The 19,271-nt window shown below is 37.0% G+C and overlaps 2 protein-coding genes across 4 annotated transcripts; one reads left to right on the forward strand and one right to left on the reverse strand.

Annotated features, from left to right (window-relative positions):
- The first annotated feature begins 1,087 nt into the window (after nucleotides 1-1,087).
- On the forward strand, nucleotides 1,088-6,100 carry LOC113672780 (heat shock protein HSP 90-alpha). The gene is made up of 6 exons (XM_027189131.2): nucleotides 1,088-1,334; nucleotides 1,960-2,166; nucleotides 2,403-2,696; nucleotides 3,208-4,260; nucleotides 4,814-5,204; nucleotides 5,322-6,100. Exons 1-6 carry the CDS (start codon nucleotides 1,176-1,178, stop codon nucleotides 5,417-5,419), a joined length of 2,202 nt encoding a protein of 733 aa, XP_027044932.2. The 5' UTR covers nucleotides 1,088-1,175; the 3' UTR covers nucleotides 5,420-6,100.
- Nucleotides 6,101-7,704: 1,604 nt separating this feature from the next.
- On the reverse strand, nucleotides 7,705-17,583 carry LOC113672792 (RNA-binding protein Nova-1). 3 transcript variants are annotated; one of them, XM_027189141.2, is made up of 3 exons: nucleotides 17,240-17,583; nucleotides 16,565-16,757; nucleotides 7,705-12,601 (listed from the first exon to the last, which is right to left on the reverse strand). In XM_027189141.2, the coding sequence occupies exons 2-3, from the start codon at nucleotides 16,698-16,700 to the stop codon at nucleotides 11,535-11,537; spliced, it is 1,203 nt and encodes a 400-aa protein (XP_027044942.2). In that variant the 5' UTR covers nucleotides 16,701-16,757; nucleotides 17,240-17,583; the 3' UTR covers nucleotides 7,705-11,534. The 3 variants fall into 3 exon arrangements, with proteins under 3 accessions (XP_027044942.2, XP_089067426.1, XP_027044949.2); XM_089211300.1 differs by lacking the exon at nucleotides 17,240-17,583 and having other exon boundaries at nucleotides 16,565-16,765; XM_027189148.2 differs by lacking the exons at nucleotides 16,565-16,757; nucleotides 17,240-17,583 and adding an exon at nucleotides 14,925-15,300.
- Nucleotides 17,584-19,271: the final 1,688 nt, after the last annotated feature.

Below are 19,271 nucleotides of genomic sequence, written 5' to 3' on the forward strand. Positions count from 1 at the left end.
TTTGTCTTTGGCAAGGACTTCCAATTCACCTCATAGATGACCTGTGGGTGTCTTAATTGTACTTATTTCACTTGGGCAGCTTAATTTTTATCTTTTATTTGTTAAAAAGTTTTATTTATTTTGTACAATGCTATGTGAGAATATTTCTTAATTTAATTTTTTAAGAGTAAACATACGCTTGCTCGTCCCCACCCTCTCCCCTACTTTCTACAGACAAAATTATCCCAGGAGTAACTATGCTCTTGCTCATTCCCCCCCCCCCACCCACTCCCCCACGCTCTGCAGACAAAATTATTGTGTAACAATAGCTATACCTTTGTTTTGACCATCCAACAAGAGAGCATGTCCCATTGTCAGCATACCCGCTGGTTCCTTCATTAGAAGCCTTCCCTCCCCTTCCCTAAGACACCAATTAATTGACACGGTTCACGAGACTTCCACAGACATAACGCTCGTCTCATCCATTGTGAAGGTTGAAGTCAAACACTCACGTGCATTTAGCGTGTCCGCTTGAATTACAAAATTTGTGTCGGCGTATCAGCTTGAATTACAAAAATTGTGTCGGCGTATCAGCGTGTTGTGTCTATGTGGCTTCAGCGAGCGATAATTTACCCATGGCACCCGAAAACTCTTAGAAAGATACCATCGTTTATGCCCAAAAATTTTCTCTCAACGACATCCTGAAACCCTTTCAGGTTTCTCGTCTCGAAACAACAAGATTCGATAGCATTTACGTGTTGTATATCAATCATTGTGCTCAGAGGAAAATCGTGGTTTCTTCATTTAAGATTTCAAGAGTACCTGATCGGCTGATATTTAATAATGGTCTGTTCTAGAAAACGCTAGAAGGTTCTGGAAAATTCTGGACCTTCCCAGAAAATGTCACAATAACGGAAATGCTTACTGAGCATGACAGCGAATTTCGTAATTTGCCGAATTTAGAAAGTGGCGCGCAAATGAACCAATCAGAGTCCAGGATATTGTTCAACGAACCAATCAGATGCCGCGTTTTGGTAGTTTTTCTAGAAAGTTCTAGAATGTTCCATGGGTCAGCTATAAAAACTGACGCGTACACACGTGTTTCTCTACACATTTTCTGTAAGCGTCGTTGCGGCTTAAAGTTTCGCCAATCTTCTCTCCGAAAAAACCTTTAAAATTAGAACTTACCCGCCAAAATGCCTGACATCGAAGAAGTTCAGCAAATGGAAGAGGACAATGAAACGGAGACCTTCGCTTTCCAAGCGGAGATCGCACAGCTGATGAGTTTGATCATCAATACGTTCTACTCGAACAAAGAAATTTTTCTTCGAGAAATCATCTCCAACGCTTCTGATGTGAGTAGACCTGTACTAATTTCCTCTCATTGTTAAGCACTGCTGCTATCGCACTGTCTCAGACTTATTTCGAATCTCGAATATCTAGGATCAAATTTTGTACCGCGCGTATGGACTCTTGGGCCCTACCTTGTCAGCAACAAATTTGAAGAAAAATTCGGCAGCTGCCTTTTTTATGTTATGCAACCAATCTCACGTACGAAACTGTACAAAGACTAAATGATACAGATTTCTGAAGCGATCGAGTCTTGCCGATCAGTTCTTGGACATGAAAAATTTGCTGGGAGGAAGTAATAGGAAGTGAAACAAATAATCGTTTGGCTAGTTTACTTTTTCCTTAACCGGTCTATGTGATAAATCTTCCCCTAGAAACTTTTCATTTGTAACTAGCGATTTAAAATCCAGTGTCACTCAATAATCGATGGATTTAAAGTTCCATTTTGTCTTAGAGTATAACGAAAGCGAAACCATTTTGAGCACATGGCGTCGTTTAGATCACGTGGTCGTTTTCTAGCGAGTTCTTCGAGCCGCAAAAGTTCTTCACTTAACATTTCTCCTCTTCTTTCAAAATTATTTGTCATTGTTGAGGTAAATAAACTAAATGCTTATTTGTCTTATGTTCTAGGCCCTCGACAAGATTCGATACAAAAGTTTAACTGAACCATCGAGTTTGGAGAGCTGTAAGGAGTTGAAGATCGAGATTGTTCCGAATAAAGATGACAACACCCTGACAATTCACGATACTGGAATCGGTATGACCAAGGCAGATCTCGTTAACAACTTGGGAACCATCGCTAAGAGTGGAACGAAAGCTTTCATGGAGGCTCTGCAGGTAAACACATGGCCGCCCCCCCTAGAAAATCAAATTTAAAAAACTTGTTGCTTTGTTAAAAATTTGATATGTTCAGTTTTGTTGGAGTCGCTGGCAGATTTGTGAAATTATATTACATTTTGGGTTTTGTTTTGTGACAGCATGGTTAACTTTCAGAGAATACTTTGTTTTTTCTGAATTTGACAATGACAACGTAGTTAAATCTCCTGTGTAATAATTTTTTTCTTCTCCATTAGGCTGGTGCTGACATTTCCATGATTGGTCAGTTTGGTGTTGGATTCTATTCTGCCTATCTGGTCGCAGATAAGGTAGAAGTGTACACCAAACACAATGATGATGAACAATACATCTGGGAATCTTCTGCCGGTGGTTCCTTCACTGTGCGCCGTGTGTCAGAGGAAGTGATACCCCGTGGAACCAAAGTGATTCTTCATCTCAAGGATGACCAGATGGAGTACTTGGAAGAGAAGCGCATTAAGGAGATTGTGAAGAAGCACAGTCAGTTTATTGGATACCCCATTTCTCTACAGGTAATATTTTTCTCGAACATGCGAGCCTGAAACTTGGGAAAACTGTGAAAAAACAAGATAAATTTCAAGATTTCTCTTTACAGTAATACTGCTGAATCATTCACTAAGATTGTGAGAATGAAAGAAATGGTTCCTAACCTTGGAAGCTTTGATAGTCAATTACATTCTTGTTAGTACTAAAGGTAATATATAGGGAAAGAGTGTGGAGAATATGGTTGCAGATGATAATCAGGGTGTAAGAGTTGACTGGCAAATGAAGTGTCTGCTGTCAAGTCAAATTTGAAATCAATCTGCATTGTAATAAAAATAAGTAATTGAAGAGCTTGACTTTTGAGTTACCAGTTTGTGTGGATGTTAAAGTTGAACTTGATGGTTGTATTTTGAAACTATGAGGAGGAAGCAATAGTCTCTTGGTTGTTTTATGAAAGGAAATTTTGGCAGTAATGGCAAATATAGGTAGGATTAAGAGACGAGGTTTTAAAAGTCATCTTGTTAATCTCATTTGCCCTAGGTGCAAAAAGAGCGCGAGAAGGAGGTCAGTGATGATGAAGATGAGGAGGACGATGAAAAGAAAGAGAGTGAAGATGGTGAAAAGAAGGAAGATGAGGAAGATGATAAGCCCAAGGTAGAAGACTTGGATGAAGAAGAAGAAGAGAAAAAAGGTGAAAAGAAGAAGAAGAAGATCAAGGAGAAGTACACTGAGCTTGAGGAACTCAACAAGACCAAGCCATTGTGGATGAGGAACACTGATGAAATTACACCAGAGGAATACGCAGAGTTCTACAAAAGTTTGACAAATGACTGGGAAGAGCATATGGCGGTCAAGCATTTTTCAGTTGAGGGACAATTGGAATTCAGGGCCCTTCTGTTTCTTCCGAGGCGGGCACCTTTCGATTTATTTGAGAACAGGAAAAAGCGCAACAACATCAAGCTTTACGTGCGTCGTGTATTTATTATGGACAATTGTGAGGATCTTATCCCAGAGTATTTGAACTTCATTAAGGGTGTCGTGGATTCTGAAGATTTGCCGCTTAACATTTCTCGTGAGATGCTGCAGCAGAACAAGATCTTGAAGGTGATCAGGAAAAACATCGTCAAGAAGTGTTTGGAGCTGTTTGCTGAAGTGACAGAAGACAAGGACAACTACAAGAAATTCTACGAGCAGTTTGGCAAGAACATTAAGCTTGGCATCCATGAAGACAGCGTTAACCGTTCCAAACTTGCAGACCTTCTTAGGTATCACTCTTCTGCTGCTGGAGATGAGATGACATCGCTCAAGGATTACGTCACAAGAATGAAGGATAATCAGAAAGACATCTACTACATAACTGGTGAGAGCAAGGATCAAGTTGCCCACTCGGCTTTTGTGGAGAGGGTCAAGAGCCGTGGATTCGAGGTGTTGTACATGACAGAACCAATTGATGAGTATGCCGTGCAGCAGCTGAAGGAATACGATGGAAAGAAACTAGTCAGTGTCACCAAGGAAGGCCTTGAGTTACCAGAGGATGAGGATGACAAGAAGAAATGGGAAGAGAAGAAAGCCAAATTTGAGCCTCTTTGCAAGGTACTGTTTAGTGATAAACTTTTTATGAATTGAAACAAGAATGTTTGCTAAAATTGTTTTTAAGAAAAGTGGTTGGTGTTTTCAACTCTGCTTTGTGACCTACCTGTGAGAAATTGAGAAAAAAAATAGGAACTTTTTGTCCCTGTTAAAATAATGTTTCTTGAATTTTTTCTGGCATTAACTGTTTCCCAGGTTTCACATCAAACTTGATTTTAAAACTGTTGGAGGAATTCTCAATATCCTATACTATTTGTATGGTGATATAGTGAGGTGCTTTTAAAAATCATAGCATTTCTGATGTGGCATTGAGTTGAGGGCCTTGTTGGTTTCACTTACTGAAAATAATTTCAGTAAAATTTTCAGTGACCCAGACTTGAAGACAGACTTGAAATTGTCTGGCCTGTGATATACCCAGAATGCAAGGGATGAATTGTTTTTCTGAGTTGTATTGGTCTCTTCTTGGTAATTTTCTAATCCTAAATCAAATGCCAAATTTATGGGGAACTAAATCCAATGTCATTCTTGGGATGTTAAATATTGTGTCTTTTTTCAGACTGTGAAGGAGATCTTGGACAAAAAAGTGGAGAAAGTGGTAGTGTCTGCACGTCTGGTGTCGTCTCCCTGCTGTATTGTGACTAGTCAGTTTGGCTGGACTGCCAACATGGAGAGAATCATGAAGGCTCAGGCTTTGCGTGATAACAGCACTCTAGGATACATGGCAGCCAAGAAACACTTGGAGTTGAATCCTGACCACTCCATTGTTGAGACCCTCAGGCAGAAGGTGGAGACAGACAAAAATGACAAGTCTGTGAAAGATCTTGTCATGCTGCTGTATGAGACCTCTCTTCTGTCCTCTGGCTTCACGCTGGATGACCCTCAGGTTCATGCTGGCCGCATTTACAGGATGATTAGTTTGGGTCTTGGAATTGATGAAGAAATGGAGGGTATGCAGAGATAATGTTTTGTGAGAGTTTTGGATGTTTTTCTTAGGCCCAGCCAGGGGTTTCCATAAGGGTTAGTAGAGGCCCAGAACTAATCAGAATTGTTTATTCATTCCACAGCGGGTGAAGAAGTGGCAGCTGAGGGAACTGGTGAAGATATGCCCCCTCTTGAGGGAGAGGATGGTGATGATCCTTCAAAGATGGAAGAAGTTGATTGATCTCTTCTGTTCTGGAAATTCTTGACAAGAGTTGCTATCTGTCTTTCAAAAGTTACATTGTTATCATAGCAGAAATATTGCTGTTTAAACAAGAGTGAAATGATTTCTTACAAGATTACTGGTCAGGTTTTAGAATGAAGGCTTCATCTAATTTGTTGGCCATTAAATCATTTAAAATTTGCATGAGAGTTTGGGTGCAAAATATTATCCACTTTGACATTGTAGAAGTTTGCTAATATAATAATTTTGTTCATTAGTTTTGTTTGTACTGTTTCATTGTGAGTTTGTTTTGTTTTGTGGTTAATAGTCGTTCAGTATTATAACCTGCTTAACAAGGCTGTTGAGATTTCAAAAACAATGGAACACTCCAGTTAGATTTTCAGACATGAGATGGCTGACTCTGGAAGTTAAAATCTAGTTAAAGAGAGGACGGGTTCTGATTACTTAGTCACTGTTAGCCATGTCTGCTGAGTGATAGAGATAACGCATTTAAACAGTATCTGGTTGTTCATTATAAACTGTTTACTTAGTCAGTGAAATGATCTTCATTAGACCTTGTGGAAAACAGGCAGTTGGCACCACTGCTGCAGTTTACTTTGCCTGCTAAAGTTTTACCTACCTAACATTGTAACTTTAGAGTGGGATATGCATAATAAAAAGCAAGTTCATTCAAACTATCAATCTTGTGTCTGATGTTGTCCTTAAAGTGACTCTTGTCTTATTTTTCCTCTCAAAATCACCTCTGCATCAAATATGAAGGTCAACCAAAGTGAAGGAAATGATCACTAACAAAAGCTCTTGATTTTTCAGCAAATTCTCCTCATCTGGTGCAAAGAACCATACAGAGAAAGTGCATATTGTTGTTAGGGTGTTAAGAGCTTCAAGATAAACTCAAAGTGACCATGAATGAGACAGAGCCATAAAAATATGCTCTCTGGAATTTTCAACCTTCTGACCCTTGTGACTAGGTTCTTATGTCTTATCGTATTACCCTGATTATTATGAACACACAAGAAAAGGAAGTGATTACCAGTTTAAACTCTTCATTTTTAAATCAAGTCCCCTTGTCTGCAACTTAGGATATTTAGAGAGAATAGTATGGTGGATATGTATACTAATATTAGCATGCAAAGGGCTAAGAAAAAGGAAGGTAAAAGGAAGAAAAATTTCGTCCTTACTCTACTAGTTTCCTAATTCTACTTCAGATCGACTTCTTGGACCTCTTGTTATGATGGCTGTGTGATTAATGGTTTTGTATACCCATGGAAATTAACCCTGTAAGCTGCGTTTTTATGCGAAAATTCCTTAGTCTTCAATCGTGTTGAAGCCACAAGGGCTACATTTACTACGAGAGTATGACAGAATGGCAATTACCCCAACCATTTAAGAGGCCCATGTTTATTTGAGTTTTAGTTTAAAGAAAGAGGAAGAGGAGGTACATGGATGAGAAGCAAAGAAAGAACAAATTGTTTACAAATTAGTGTAGTCCAATTTCCAAACTCTGTGGCCTTGAAGACATAGGTAAAATTTACTCAGTACTTATCACCCTTTACTTGCCAACATCAGTATGCATACTGTCCACACTGTTTTCTATACTCTTCCCATGGTGCTGACATTGAGACCTTATTAAACAATCAAGAGCTTCTTTAGTTGCTGATCATTTCATTTATTCTCACAACCTCAATGTGTGATTCAAGGGTGATGATGTGAGAAATTAGATGCCAATCACAGTTAGAGGTTGAAGGGTTGTTAGGTGTTTTGTAACAGTGCCAAAGGTGTGTGACTACCATTTGGCAATTGGAAAAGTTTCTCTGAATTCAAACTGGATTCTCTCTTTTTAGAGATTGCGAAGAAAAGTAAACTACATGATTTGTACATCCTCTTTATTCAATTCAAAAAGACCATTCAAAATATCAGAAAAACCTACCTTTCAGGGAAATTCAATTCATGTAAACACATATTTGAAACACCCAAAAGACCATGTACTGTACATTTAAAAAACCTTTTGAAGAGGAAAGAGTAAACCATTAGGAACATTAATTGTCATGATGCTAAGACAATGACAAACAAGAGAAGTAGTGACTCTAACCGTGTTGAAGATAAAGGCAAAGAAAAGAGCTCTCAGTCAAACACTAAGAAATAAACTTGGTCTTAACTTGGCAACAGTTAAAAGGATTTGGTGATTAACATGTGAGTTATACCTTAAGAGACGAAACTGACCCAGTTAAATATTGAATTCAATGAATGCAGAGATGAAGATGTCGAGAATGAACTGAGACAGACAATGGATGTATCAGCAGTTTATTAAGTGGAGCGATACAAGCTGTGATGTTAAATGTACCCTCAATATGATAAGGGGAATTATACAAGCAAGTCACAGTGTTCAGGAAAGAGACATGTAACATGTGATAAGTGTACCAGCAGGTCTTCAAATCAGTGTTCTCTTGTTACATAGTGAATCCATGGATGCTGATAAACACAACGAACCAATATGAGACAAAAGTTAACCCTTAACTCCTATGAGTGACCAAGACAAAATTTCTCCTTACTAAATTCATACAATATCAAGCAGATGAGTGATGAGAGAATAAAGAAAAATATCGATTGGGGGATTACTAATTGATCCAATACCAAATTCTTCAAACTAACATAATGAGAATCGTTTGGCAGACAGTAAGGAGAATTACTAATGAGATCTTGAGAGTGAAAGGGTTAACTAAACTAATAATTGACTCAAAATATTAACGGTAAATTGTTAGAACCCAAGTGAGTTCATCATGTTGTCTGATTGTCTAAGTGAGGGTAATGTTATCTGAGACCAGGACACAACTTCTCCTTACAATGTCAATACAACTTCACACCAACAAGTGATGAGAATTAAGAAAAATATCAATTAGAGGATTATTAGTTGATCCAATACCAAAATCTCCAAACAGAAGAATTGTATGGCAGACGGCAGGGAGAATAACCAATAGGGTGAGGCAGAAATCCTAATCAGACTTTCTCTGATGATGGATTTCTACTCAGTCTACTACCGGTAAACTCTGTGAAAGTCACCAGCAACCATTTCAGGGGCCTGGGCAGTCAGACTACATGATGAACTCCAAGTGATGAGCAAAATAGAAGTAGTACAGTAATAAATCAAAAGACTATGAACACATGCAGTCAATTTGGGCTTCTGATAAAAAAAAAAGTCAGTTTGAAATAATGACACAGGCAAAAAACTGAATAGAAGTTGAAGTTAAAACTTTGCAAAACTACTTGTCATGAGGAAAATGGTTCATGCACACCCCTATGAAATATTGAAGTCAGAAAGAATTTAAAAAAAAAAAAAAAAGATACTTGACTAAAAATTTTTGAAGTAAGAGGTAAAACATCTGACTGCAAGAATGCCAAGGGTCAGTCATGGGTTGTCCATTATATCAAGTTCCATGTTAAGACAAATGCCTCCACTACAGTTGCAGAGACAAAGATATAATTAGGGAGAAAAATATATCTGTAAGTGGTCCAATCAACAGGTGGAGTCCGTCTCAATTTCCTCAGTTGTGTATGCTTATAAAACAAGGAGAGTTATGGATGACACAAGTCAGATGAGGCTCTTTTTCACCACTCTTCAATTACAAAAGAAAGCACAAACCCACAAAGACCTCTTTTTTTTTCCTTGCAGTACAGAAGCTTTAGTTGGTTCCAAAAAATAAACAAATCTTAATTTTTAATATGAGCTAGTAATCTTATGGTATTGTATAGGTACTGCAATCTTTAAATTAATAACAATAATCATTCAAGTTAAAAAAAAAAAAGGTTCCAAAGTAAGCCAGAGGGATTAAAAACTAACATACATCCTTTCTAGATTTCATCAGTACAGCCACTGTGCAAAAACTGACTTCCACTTCCTCACAGCAGTAAAGGTTTAATTTAAGCTAGCTATTTCTTGTCTGAAAGCATAGTGAGGAGTGGCCTTTGCTCTTGGCCAAGAATTCCCTGTTAAAGCTTTAGCTGGGGAGTTGCATAGCGTCTCTGGGGAAGTAAAATGGGTGTGGACAAACCACTTGGGAAACCGAATGGATGGGAGAAGCAATACTCCCAGCTGTGATAAGCTTGTGCTGTGGGCTGCCACTGGGCTCCAGAGTAGAATTAAATGTTTTTGCATCTCTACAGATGAATTGATGGCCATTTATCAGTGGTGTTAAGTGGCTGAATTACCAGATGAGTTCTTTTTAGCGTTAGATTGTTCTTTGATTCAACAAAAGCATACTGCACAAAAAGACTGATCCCAACCATCCAACACTAGTCATCAATGAGTAACTATATGTTGGCTTGCTGTCATTAAAATAATAAAATACACAAAGGTTGTGCAGCTAAAACTTGCTGGTGAAGTCTCTATTGTGAAATCTTCCAAGGAACCCAAAGCCTGGCTACATAGAAAAGTAACCTTACATGTAATTCTGTACCATGATATAGCTCTCTTTCATTCATATTAATGACAAATTAAGTGTAGAGCTTCAATTTGGATTCTAAAGTACTAAAAATGTACCACCTCACCTAATTGTGAAGCTGCAGTACCCAATATCATTTTCAACTATGACCACATCCACACGTATATGCCTTTCTTCAATGACACAGATTATTCTCCAGACTTGCCTTCTGCCTACATCAAGTATCAGAAACCTCTCTTCAAAAGTATTTTCCAGTGAAGAGATCCAGAAAATGCTGTTATAATGCAATTACTAAAGTTGAAGGGAAAAAAGGGCCTTAAACAAATTGACAGCACACATGTTTAGGTGCTTCATTTTTAACTATTACTGACTTGGCAACTGTTCCATATTAGCTTACAACAATAGTAGCAGTGTTTTCAGTTGCTTTGCTTTGAAAGTTTACATTCTTTTTTCAACAAATTAGTAAAATTTCAATTAAAGATTTTCAATGAACAAGGGATACCAGCAGATGAGGTCTTAGTTGTGACTCAAGTATCTACCTTCCAAAATGACGAAGAAATTGAGAATTTGTACCTGCTACAGGTAACCAAGCATGAAATTATCATGATAAAACTTACCTTTCATTTTAAAATTGGTTTAAATACCATTTACTTTTCTTAATTTCACCTCAAGGGCAATAAAAGGCTCACAATTTCAAAATGTCTCCTGCAAGCCAAGATTCAATCTGTACTGACTGGCAGATAAATAATTCAATACCTAACTTAAAAAATCACTAATTACAGATTGGCCTCTAACAATGCCAGTGTGTGACCTCCTGAGAACTCAACTGAAGGACTTTTCACTAATTTTTTTTTTACATCTAATAATACTAGTTTAGGACTTTCACTTCTCTGTGAATATCTCTATTTAAACTGATGAGAATAACATAAATTTGGAAATGAGCAATTGATACTGTATAAGTTACAGAAGATATTCAATAATAATAATAATAATAATAATTATTAATCCACTAACCTAAGTTTTAAATAATGATAAATTATCTATCATTATTCAGTTCTGTACAAAGTTTAGCCTGACCGAGCCACCAGAGCCTTTTTTCCGGTGGTGGATAAGCTTCAAATTTCACAACACAAAATATGGCGTGGCATAAATGAATAAATGTGAATTTCACCCAAAATGAAATTATAAATGTACCGTACAGTGCATTTGTAAACAAATAATGAAAGTTCCCTTAAGAAAAGTGGCTAATCGTTGATGTAATGAAAAATCACACAGAAAATTAGGAAACATGTGTTTTAGGTTCCATTGATTGGATTAAAATTTATGTACTCCACACCAATGAAAAAAAAACAATTGATTTTCCATGGTGGTGAATGATGTTTTTTAATTGTTTCTCCATGGACCAGCTTGAAATTGCATACATGTATATGTTGCTGTTACATTATTATTAAAATGATAATGATAATAATAAAAATAATAATAATACTAATAATAATAATTACAATAATAATAACATTTAAAGATGTCACCAGCACAAACACCATGTCACAATAAGAGCCCACATTTCGAAACTATTAATTAAAACCAGTCAGTATGTGTGTTTGTGTGTGTGTGTGTGTGTGTGTGTGTGTAGGGCTAGAGATGCAGAGGGCAGGATAAATTCTGTGACTGCATGGCGGTTATGAATGCTGTCCTAAAAGCCTCTCTGCTTCTACTTGTTGGAGTCGTTGCGTGATCAAAAAATGAGCAGTCTGTGCGCAATTGAAATCACCAGTAATAACAACTTTCCTATTGTTAGTGCCAGGAATGAATTCTCCTTTTTGCGATACCTGTATCTTGGCTCCACTATATTGCATGATTTCATTGATAGTTTTGCCCTGTTTACCGAGGACTGCACCAATCAGCTCATCTGGCACAGTCAGCTCCACGGTTGCGGTTGATTGTATCTGTGAACCAGATGTTGATAGTCCCAGAGGTCCCAGATTTCCCATCGCGTTGAGGAGAGGGTTATTTGCTCCCAGCCCACCCCCACTTAGTAAAGCTGCATGGGCTAATATGCTATTAGCTGCAGCACTATTACCTGTACCCCCTGAGTTGGCAAACCCCAGTCCACCCAACCCAGAACCTGAAAGGCCCCCACCACCAAAGGCATTAAAACCAGCAGCATTTCCATTTGAGAGTTTGTGAGCATTGTTGGATGAAAGACTAGAGTAGAAAATGTTGTTGTTCAATGCATGTTCAGGGTCCTCTTGTACTTTTGCTGCTATAACTGTGCAAGCCGCCTGCACTTGCTCTAGAGTTCCAGAGACACCGATAACTCTCTCGCCAGGCACCGAGTCAGCATTTTTCTGACTTACTTGTATCCTAGCACCAGTTTGATCACTTATGTATTTGATAGTTGCACCACTCTTACCAATAATAAGTCCTGCCGTAGAGTTGGGTATCACAATTTTCATCTGCTTGGCACGCTCCTTGTCATATGTCATGGCTGGATTTAGTTTCATTGCTGGCGGCTCTTGCCTGATCTTTTCAATAACAAAATTTAACATTTTGTTAATTGTTTCCACTTCCCCCATTATGAGACCAACTCTCTCCTGTGTTCCAGGGTAGTAATCATTGTTGGGTGACAGTTTGATTCTAGCTCCTGTTTGCTGTTGAACTTCAGCAATGTTGGCCCCTCCTTTACCAATAATTGAACCAGCTGCATAGTTTGGAATGAGAATTTTTATGATAGGTGTTTTGGCAGCTGTGAAAAAAAAAAAAAATTAAATTAAATTTCCATTCCAGTTGATGAATGTAATTCTAGCCCAAGAAGAAAAAAAAAACACAAACCAAAACCTAAGGGTATTAACGATAGGATTGATGACACCGACAAAGATAACAGTGTAATATATAACAAAAAACACTTCAAGCAGCAGTCACAGGATATCATTCTTAAGCTACTAGAAGCGATTCACCATGTCACTTCTCCACACACATATACACAGTAACAAGCAAGCATATGATAAGAATATGAAAGAAACTCATAACAGAGGGCTACAATCTTGTCAGATGCTAAGTCTTAAAAACTCATTTTTAAGGAAATTTAATTCAATGGAAAAGAAAATTCGTCATTAGAATTTGCAAGATTAAAGTTAAAACACATTCTTTTAAAATAAATTTTTTAACCATTTATACAATAAGACAAAGAAATTATGTACAAGGACATATATTTCCATAAAAGAGAACAAACATCACTGTGCATTAGGATAATTCTATTCCTAGCAGTAAGTAGACAAAATACAACTATTATCACGTTTTAGACAGGAAGTAAATAGCTGAGAGCAATTCAATTGAGTCAAGAACACAACCTTCCATCTATCAGTTAATTTTTATCGTCCTTCAAATTTTACTTGATTACAAAATTAACACAGCTATCAATCTCTATCGAGGAAGTCATTCCTAGATGTACAGTATAAGTTCAATTGATGTCAAAGGAAACCTATCCCTGTTAAAATGGATCCACAGCATAATTAAATTCTACTATCAAACCTCCATGTCAAAGTATAGAAATGCTGATGACAAAACAACCATTCCATCAGAAACAATAAAGTCAAATTTCCAGAGATAACACCAAAAATTTTCTTTAAAGCTTGTAGTTAGAGAAACTGAATAAGTTGACATATGTGCCCACAAAGCAGATTAAATTCAACCAAAATTTAATGCAACAATGTTCTCAATTTCCGCTACAAAGGGCAATGATGTCAGATAAGACCCCAAGAAGTTTCCAGAATGTGCACCAGCTTGCAGCTTGGGAATACACAGCACTATTCAAGGTGGAAACATTCATTGCCAAACATCACATGCAAACCAAGATAAAAAAAAAACAATGCAAACACCAAATTTAAGTTAAATGTTTGATTCTAGGTACTGGAATACAAATATTACCTACAACAACAATACACCGTGTTAAGCTAAATATATTTCAAGAATCAAAGGTCACTCAACAAATATTTGAGCTCATTGTTTCTTGAAGCACAAAAAATTTGCACAAACATTAAAATGGCAATAATTGCTCAAATCAAGTTGGAATGTATCAAGGAGAACAAATATTATGATGATGAAACCGATCTACTTTCTTCTGTCTTACATGCAAAAAAAAATGCACGAAATGCTCCCAGCATGTTGTCATTTTGCAAGCTGGCAGGTCACATTAATAGAGGAAAAAAAAATACTGGGAATTTCTACTGAGAATTTCAGCCAGAATATAAAATATATAGCTGTATCAAAAGCCACAAACAGTTTTAGTGCAGTTTGTAATTAAGTTATCAAACAAAAGAATTAGATGGGCAAAGGGGGAAGTTTGAAGTCACAGGTAAAATGTTATCACTGGCACCTCTTTGAAACTTGCACATTATTTAATCAAGGTGTTTTCTGGTGCCGCAATGCTTCGAAGGGTCAAAATGAAAACAAAATTAATATCACATGGCCATAGAGCCAGGAGTGGAACAATTGTCATTGTCTGAAATATTGTGAATCAACAGGGCTGAATAGAGAGACACATTAGTGAATCTGTCTTCACTAGTAAATAAATTCGAAACTGCAATGGAATTTGCCTCAACAAAATTGTCATTACCATGATGATTCAGTGCTAGACTGATGCTAAAATGAAATAAGGATTTCTCAAGAGACCACCAAACTTAAGAAGAAAGCAAAAACTAAATAAAATTAATAGTTGTAAGTGTTGGAATTATTGATTACTGATTTTTAAAGATGAAGGAACGTAGAAAGTTAACTGTCTGAAAAGGCACTTATGTGGCACTTATTGTAAGTCAAGGCATTTTGTGAGTGCTCACCAAAAGATCTGAACATGATTATGACAAAAAGCAAGCCTATTGGAAATTAAACCCTCTTGATTTAAAGAACAGGGGATCAACTCAGATCTATTGATCACAAAATCTTGTTCATTCCACTCAGTCAGCAGAACGGCAAAACAGTGGGTGAATGCCACAGCATTTTTTTCTGTCTTCAATAGATAATTAACAATGATCTCAATCAAAAGAATATAAAAATCCGAATGCAATATTCACCTTTCAAACTCCAGCCCATGTGATACATCGTTGCAGTTAAGGAGAAGGGAAATTCATGTAAAAAATGTCAACACACACAACGGTCAGTTGCACGATGAGCACCGGGTGATGGCCAAATGAAATGCTTGACCTCTGGTTGAGTACCACACGACTAAACACAAGCAAATGACAGCCGCAGACAAAAAGAGCTTTTCATAATGACCACCTGTGTTTCATGATTAACAGAAGAAGAAAATATTCGTCTAATTTACAACAATGCCCGAATTACTGTTCCCTTATGAATGGTTGCAAACTAGCTTTCTGGCAGAAAAGTCGCGGTTTTTCGAAGGAAATTACCTCCAGACTTTCAAACTTTTTGCATGATCGACTCCGCATTAAAATTCTTAGCAAGTGTCAAGTAATTCACTGCATGCATTGAATTGTTTCGCTTTTTTTGTTTGATAAAACATTGTTCATTCCATTTCACAGGGATCAAATTACAAAAGAAACGTTATTTCATCACCATGAACATTTACAATTACACTAGACAGCGAGTTTCGAGCGAATGAAAGTTACAAGATCGACCCGTTTCCTATCTCCACAGCAAAACAATCTTATTATTTATATTCTTGACAAAAACACCGGTTATATTTGGTCCTTAATTTAATATTCGAATGAACAAAAGATTTTGCTTTCAGCGTCTGAAATGAACTCGATTAGAAATCAAAAATCAAGAAGATTAGGGGAAAAAAGATTGCGATCATAACCAGATGAGGTTGGACAACGCCGTAATCTAGTCTCCAAAGCATGAAACGTACATGCATGCTCGTATATTCTTCTGTTGTTTCGCTTTAATCATTTTAACCGCTGAAAAATGTCATCTCCTAGCATAATTTTGAAGGTACCATGGAAAATGTGTTGCGGTTTTCAAAAATGCAAAACCATGAATACAAATGTGACATTTTCTCAAAAAAAAAAAAAAAAAACTCGAATACGCGTGGCGACATGGAACTACTTCCTTCTTTAAAATATCAACATATAAATGTCCACTTAGATATTCTATTACACAACCAGGCATAAAAAAGAGACATAGCTTTATATTTCGCCGACCGCCTTGGTAAATCAATTATTGATCGGCCGGTGTTACTATAAAGTTATATATGAAAGAGTCAGTTGCTTACAACTGCGGTCAAATCGCATAATTACAAAGCTGAATTTCTGCGAACATCTGACGACAAAAGCGAAGCTGACTTAAATTTCCAATTCCGTAGCCGTTCCGCTTAATATATCCGAAACAAACTTAGCTGATTACACCTTCGAAATAAAATGCACCCAGTTTGAACGATGTAAACTCCGCTCTGAAGGATTGTTTATATCTCCCCACCCGTAGCCGCGAGAAAAACAGACCAATTTTACGAGTATAAATTCTCAATTTTTTCCCCATTTTTTAACATTCCTAGCGCTCATGGCATTTTACAAAGTCGCGACTATTCACATGGCCATTCGCTTTTATTTCCCTGGTTCGCAAAGCTTGCCTGATAAATGACAGATGCTACGGCGCAAACATATGAGCGTTACCACGCACAAAAGCATCACAACAAAGCCGTCAAAAAAAGTACGAATCTCCACACACTGCCGAGCAAAGATACACTGACACGTACCTCCAAGGTTTGACCTTTTAAAAGACGGTCTACCTTCTCCAGCGCCATCTAGAGACCTTTTTTTCGAGTCGCTTGTGCTCAAATCTACTCCGCTATCGCCTGTACTGTACTGATCCGCCATGTTGAAAAGTGCCATGTGGAAGCGACTCCCAGGATACCTAGCGGTCGATAAGCGTAAATTCTCCAGGTTTATCTGATAAAGAAAATTTTATAGCAGGTTTCGCATTGATCGCCAACCGATTCTTAACACTAAAAAACCTGCACAAGAGCAAATTCTTTGCGTGATTAAGCTTAAGTTATCTCTAACTAAGCCAAGAAATAAATGCCATAAAAGATTTCTCGTCTTTTTCATACGTACTGACGTCAAAAAGAAAAACATTTGTGTACATACCGAGGCTTAATGGTAAAGAACATGAAAGAGTGTTTGCCTTTTGTAAACAGAAAAGTAAATACTAATTTCACTCTATAGCATATAATTGTTTTCTTTTCCTAAGCCCTGTTTTTGATCAGAGACATTTAAATGACAAAAGTTATTTTAGTGCATAATTGTTTTGCTAAAGTTGTGAAGTGGAAGATGCGAACCCAGAATGCTTTTAATTGTTCGATTGCAAAGGCGGTGAGCGTAAGTGAAAACTCAACACAAATGTCAAGAAATATAAAAAAGCAAACAAGCACCTCTAAAATGAAATAAATACTTGGATTCCTAGAATGATTTGTCACGGCTCTCAAATTCCAAGTCGAGGTAACGAATCCACCTTAAAATCCTGTGGTTGTTGACACGGTAAATGTGGGTAGACGAGCCTCTATTGACAGTGTCAGGAACAGTGATTTGTGATTAAAAACGATTGCTTGGGTTTCACTTGTGCGGCCCATAACTAATCCTAACCCCCTCCCATTTCCATCTAACCGCTCTCATTGAATAAATATTTGACGAGTACTAAAAAAGTAAATAGTTTTGGTATTAGAATTAAGTGAATTTCGGCGCGGAATTCTCTTAGCGATCTGAGAAAACTTGCTACAGGTCAATTCATTTTCGGGCTGGCCTGTCAAGTGCAAGATAAACACGTGTTGGGCTCAAATGTTTTACGACACGAAGAGTAAACAAAGTGTGTTAAGAAGGGATTGCCACCTGAAGTGGCAGATGAATTAGTAAAGAAAAAGGGTGGAAATGGCTACACAGAGAGATCTATTATCTTTGAAGCACTTTATTTATTCATTTTTCACGCCACAAATACAAATAGGATTCATGGAAATCAGATCTTTGTGGATCACATTGAAATAAAGGCTACCGAAACTGAGAGAGAGGCTTTTTAAAAGGCCTTTGAACAAGGCATTAGTTGTAAGCAAAGTAAAAAAATCGCTTGGATGAAAATGTAAATCCGATTATTTGGAGGAAATTTGAATAAATATAATCAAAGTTATTTGTATCAGTGGAGTTTCTTAAAATAGCAAAGTTATGCGTTTAACAGATCTAGATTTTCAGAACGTACTCTTTGAACGTCGATGTTTTAAAAGCGAAATTTTAAATACTTGTTGTCTTTATCTGATTTCTACACAGCTGTTAACTGTATTCAACTTTCCCTCGTTAACCGACGGAGCCGAAACGAATATTGATGAATTTAATTACATTGATTCATATCTTACCAATTAAAATCCCTTTGACAAGGAATATAGTTGTAATTATAATGATTCTCACAAGGTCAAAAAAGACCTGTTCTATTTTCTCGTAAGTGCTGTAAAACCTTTCATCGGAGAATCTTTAATGGCATATATATATATATATATATATATATATATATATACACGAAGTCTATCTACATGATTAATTTAACTGGCGTCAGCTCTTTTCAAGATAACAGTAATAATAAGAATTTTTTTCCTGCCATAAAATCACACTAAATCGCAAAACATGCTTTACTCACTCCAGTTGCTTAAATCATGACAACAACTAATCAGAGCATCAGTTTCCAACGCCACTAATAATTTACAACAAAAAATGTAAGTGCTTTGAGCTCCCGCTGGTTAGTTTGGTCGGCCTAAAACAACATTATTCAAACTTTTTTTTATAAACATCTCCAAACAAGAATGTTTTTAAGAAATAATTTTATTAACTAGATAAATTCGGCGGCTTCAAGAATTTTTGAAGTGCCTAAAGATACAAAAAGTATAGAGCAATACTCCTTTGCAAAGAAAACATGTATTGTCACGGGCTGTCTTTAAAAACTAAGAACCAATTCATTTACTTTTTAGCTTTTTATGGTTTTTAGATGATGAAATAAATTTATAGTGGCATGACCATTGGCACGTCTTCTTAAGTCAAATTTAAATTTGGAGTGTTAGTTACGAAAACAGAAGAACCTGAAGAAAATTGTCGAAGCGCGGACTGGCCAAAAACCCACAAACACAAACAAAACAAAACAAACCATTAATTAACCCAGGAGCATTTGGGGAAGAAAATAAAGAAGCATGCGGAAGAGATCGGGGGAACAGTCAACCTTTCCTGTCATGCTCTGATTGCCCGCAGGTTGGCGCGTCGTTGAAATAAAAAGAACACATGATCACCCCTTGCTGTCTTGATAGAGGACTGAGCCAGAAAATTCTCGCCGGGGTAGAAGTCTCAAATCGTCAGCTGATCTTGAATTTCACTATTAAATGAAGATTGACATCGTAAGAAAATGGATTAAAATCCGATTGGTCCTTACTGTTT

Source organism: Pocillopora damicornis, chromosome 7 (genome assembly GCF_964200805.1).
Source record: "Pocillopora damicornis chromosome 7, jaPocDami1.2, whole genome shotgun sequence".
NCBI lineage: Eukaryota > Metazoa > Cnidaria > Anthozoa > Scleractinia > Pocilloporidae > Pocillopora > Pocillopora damicornis.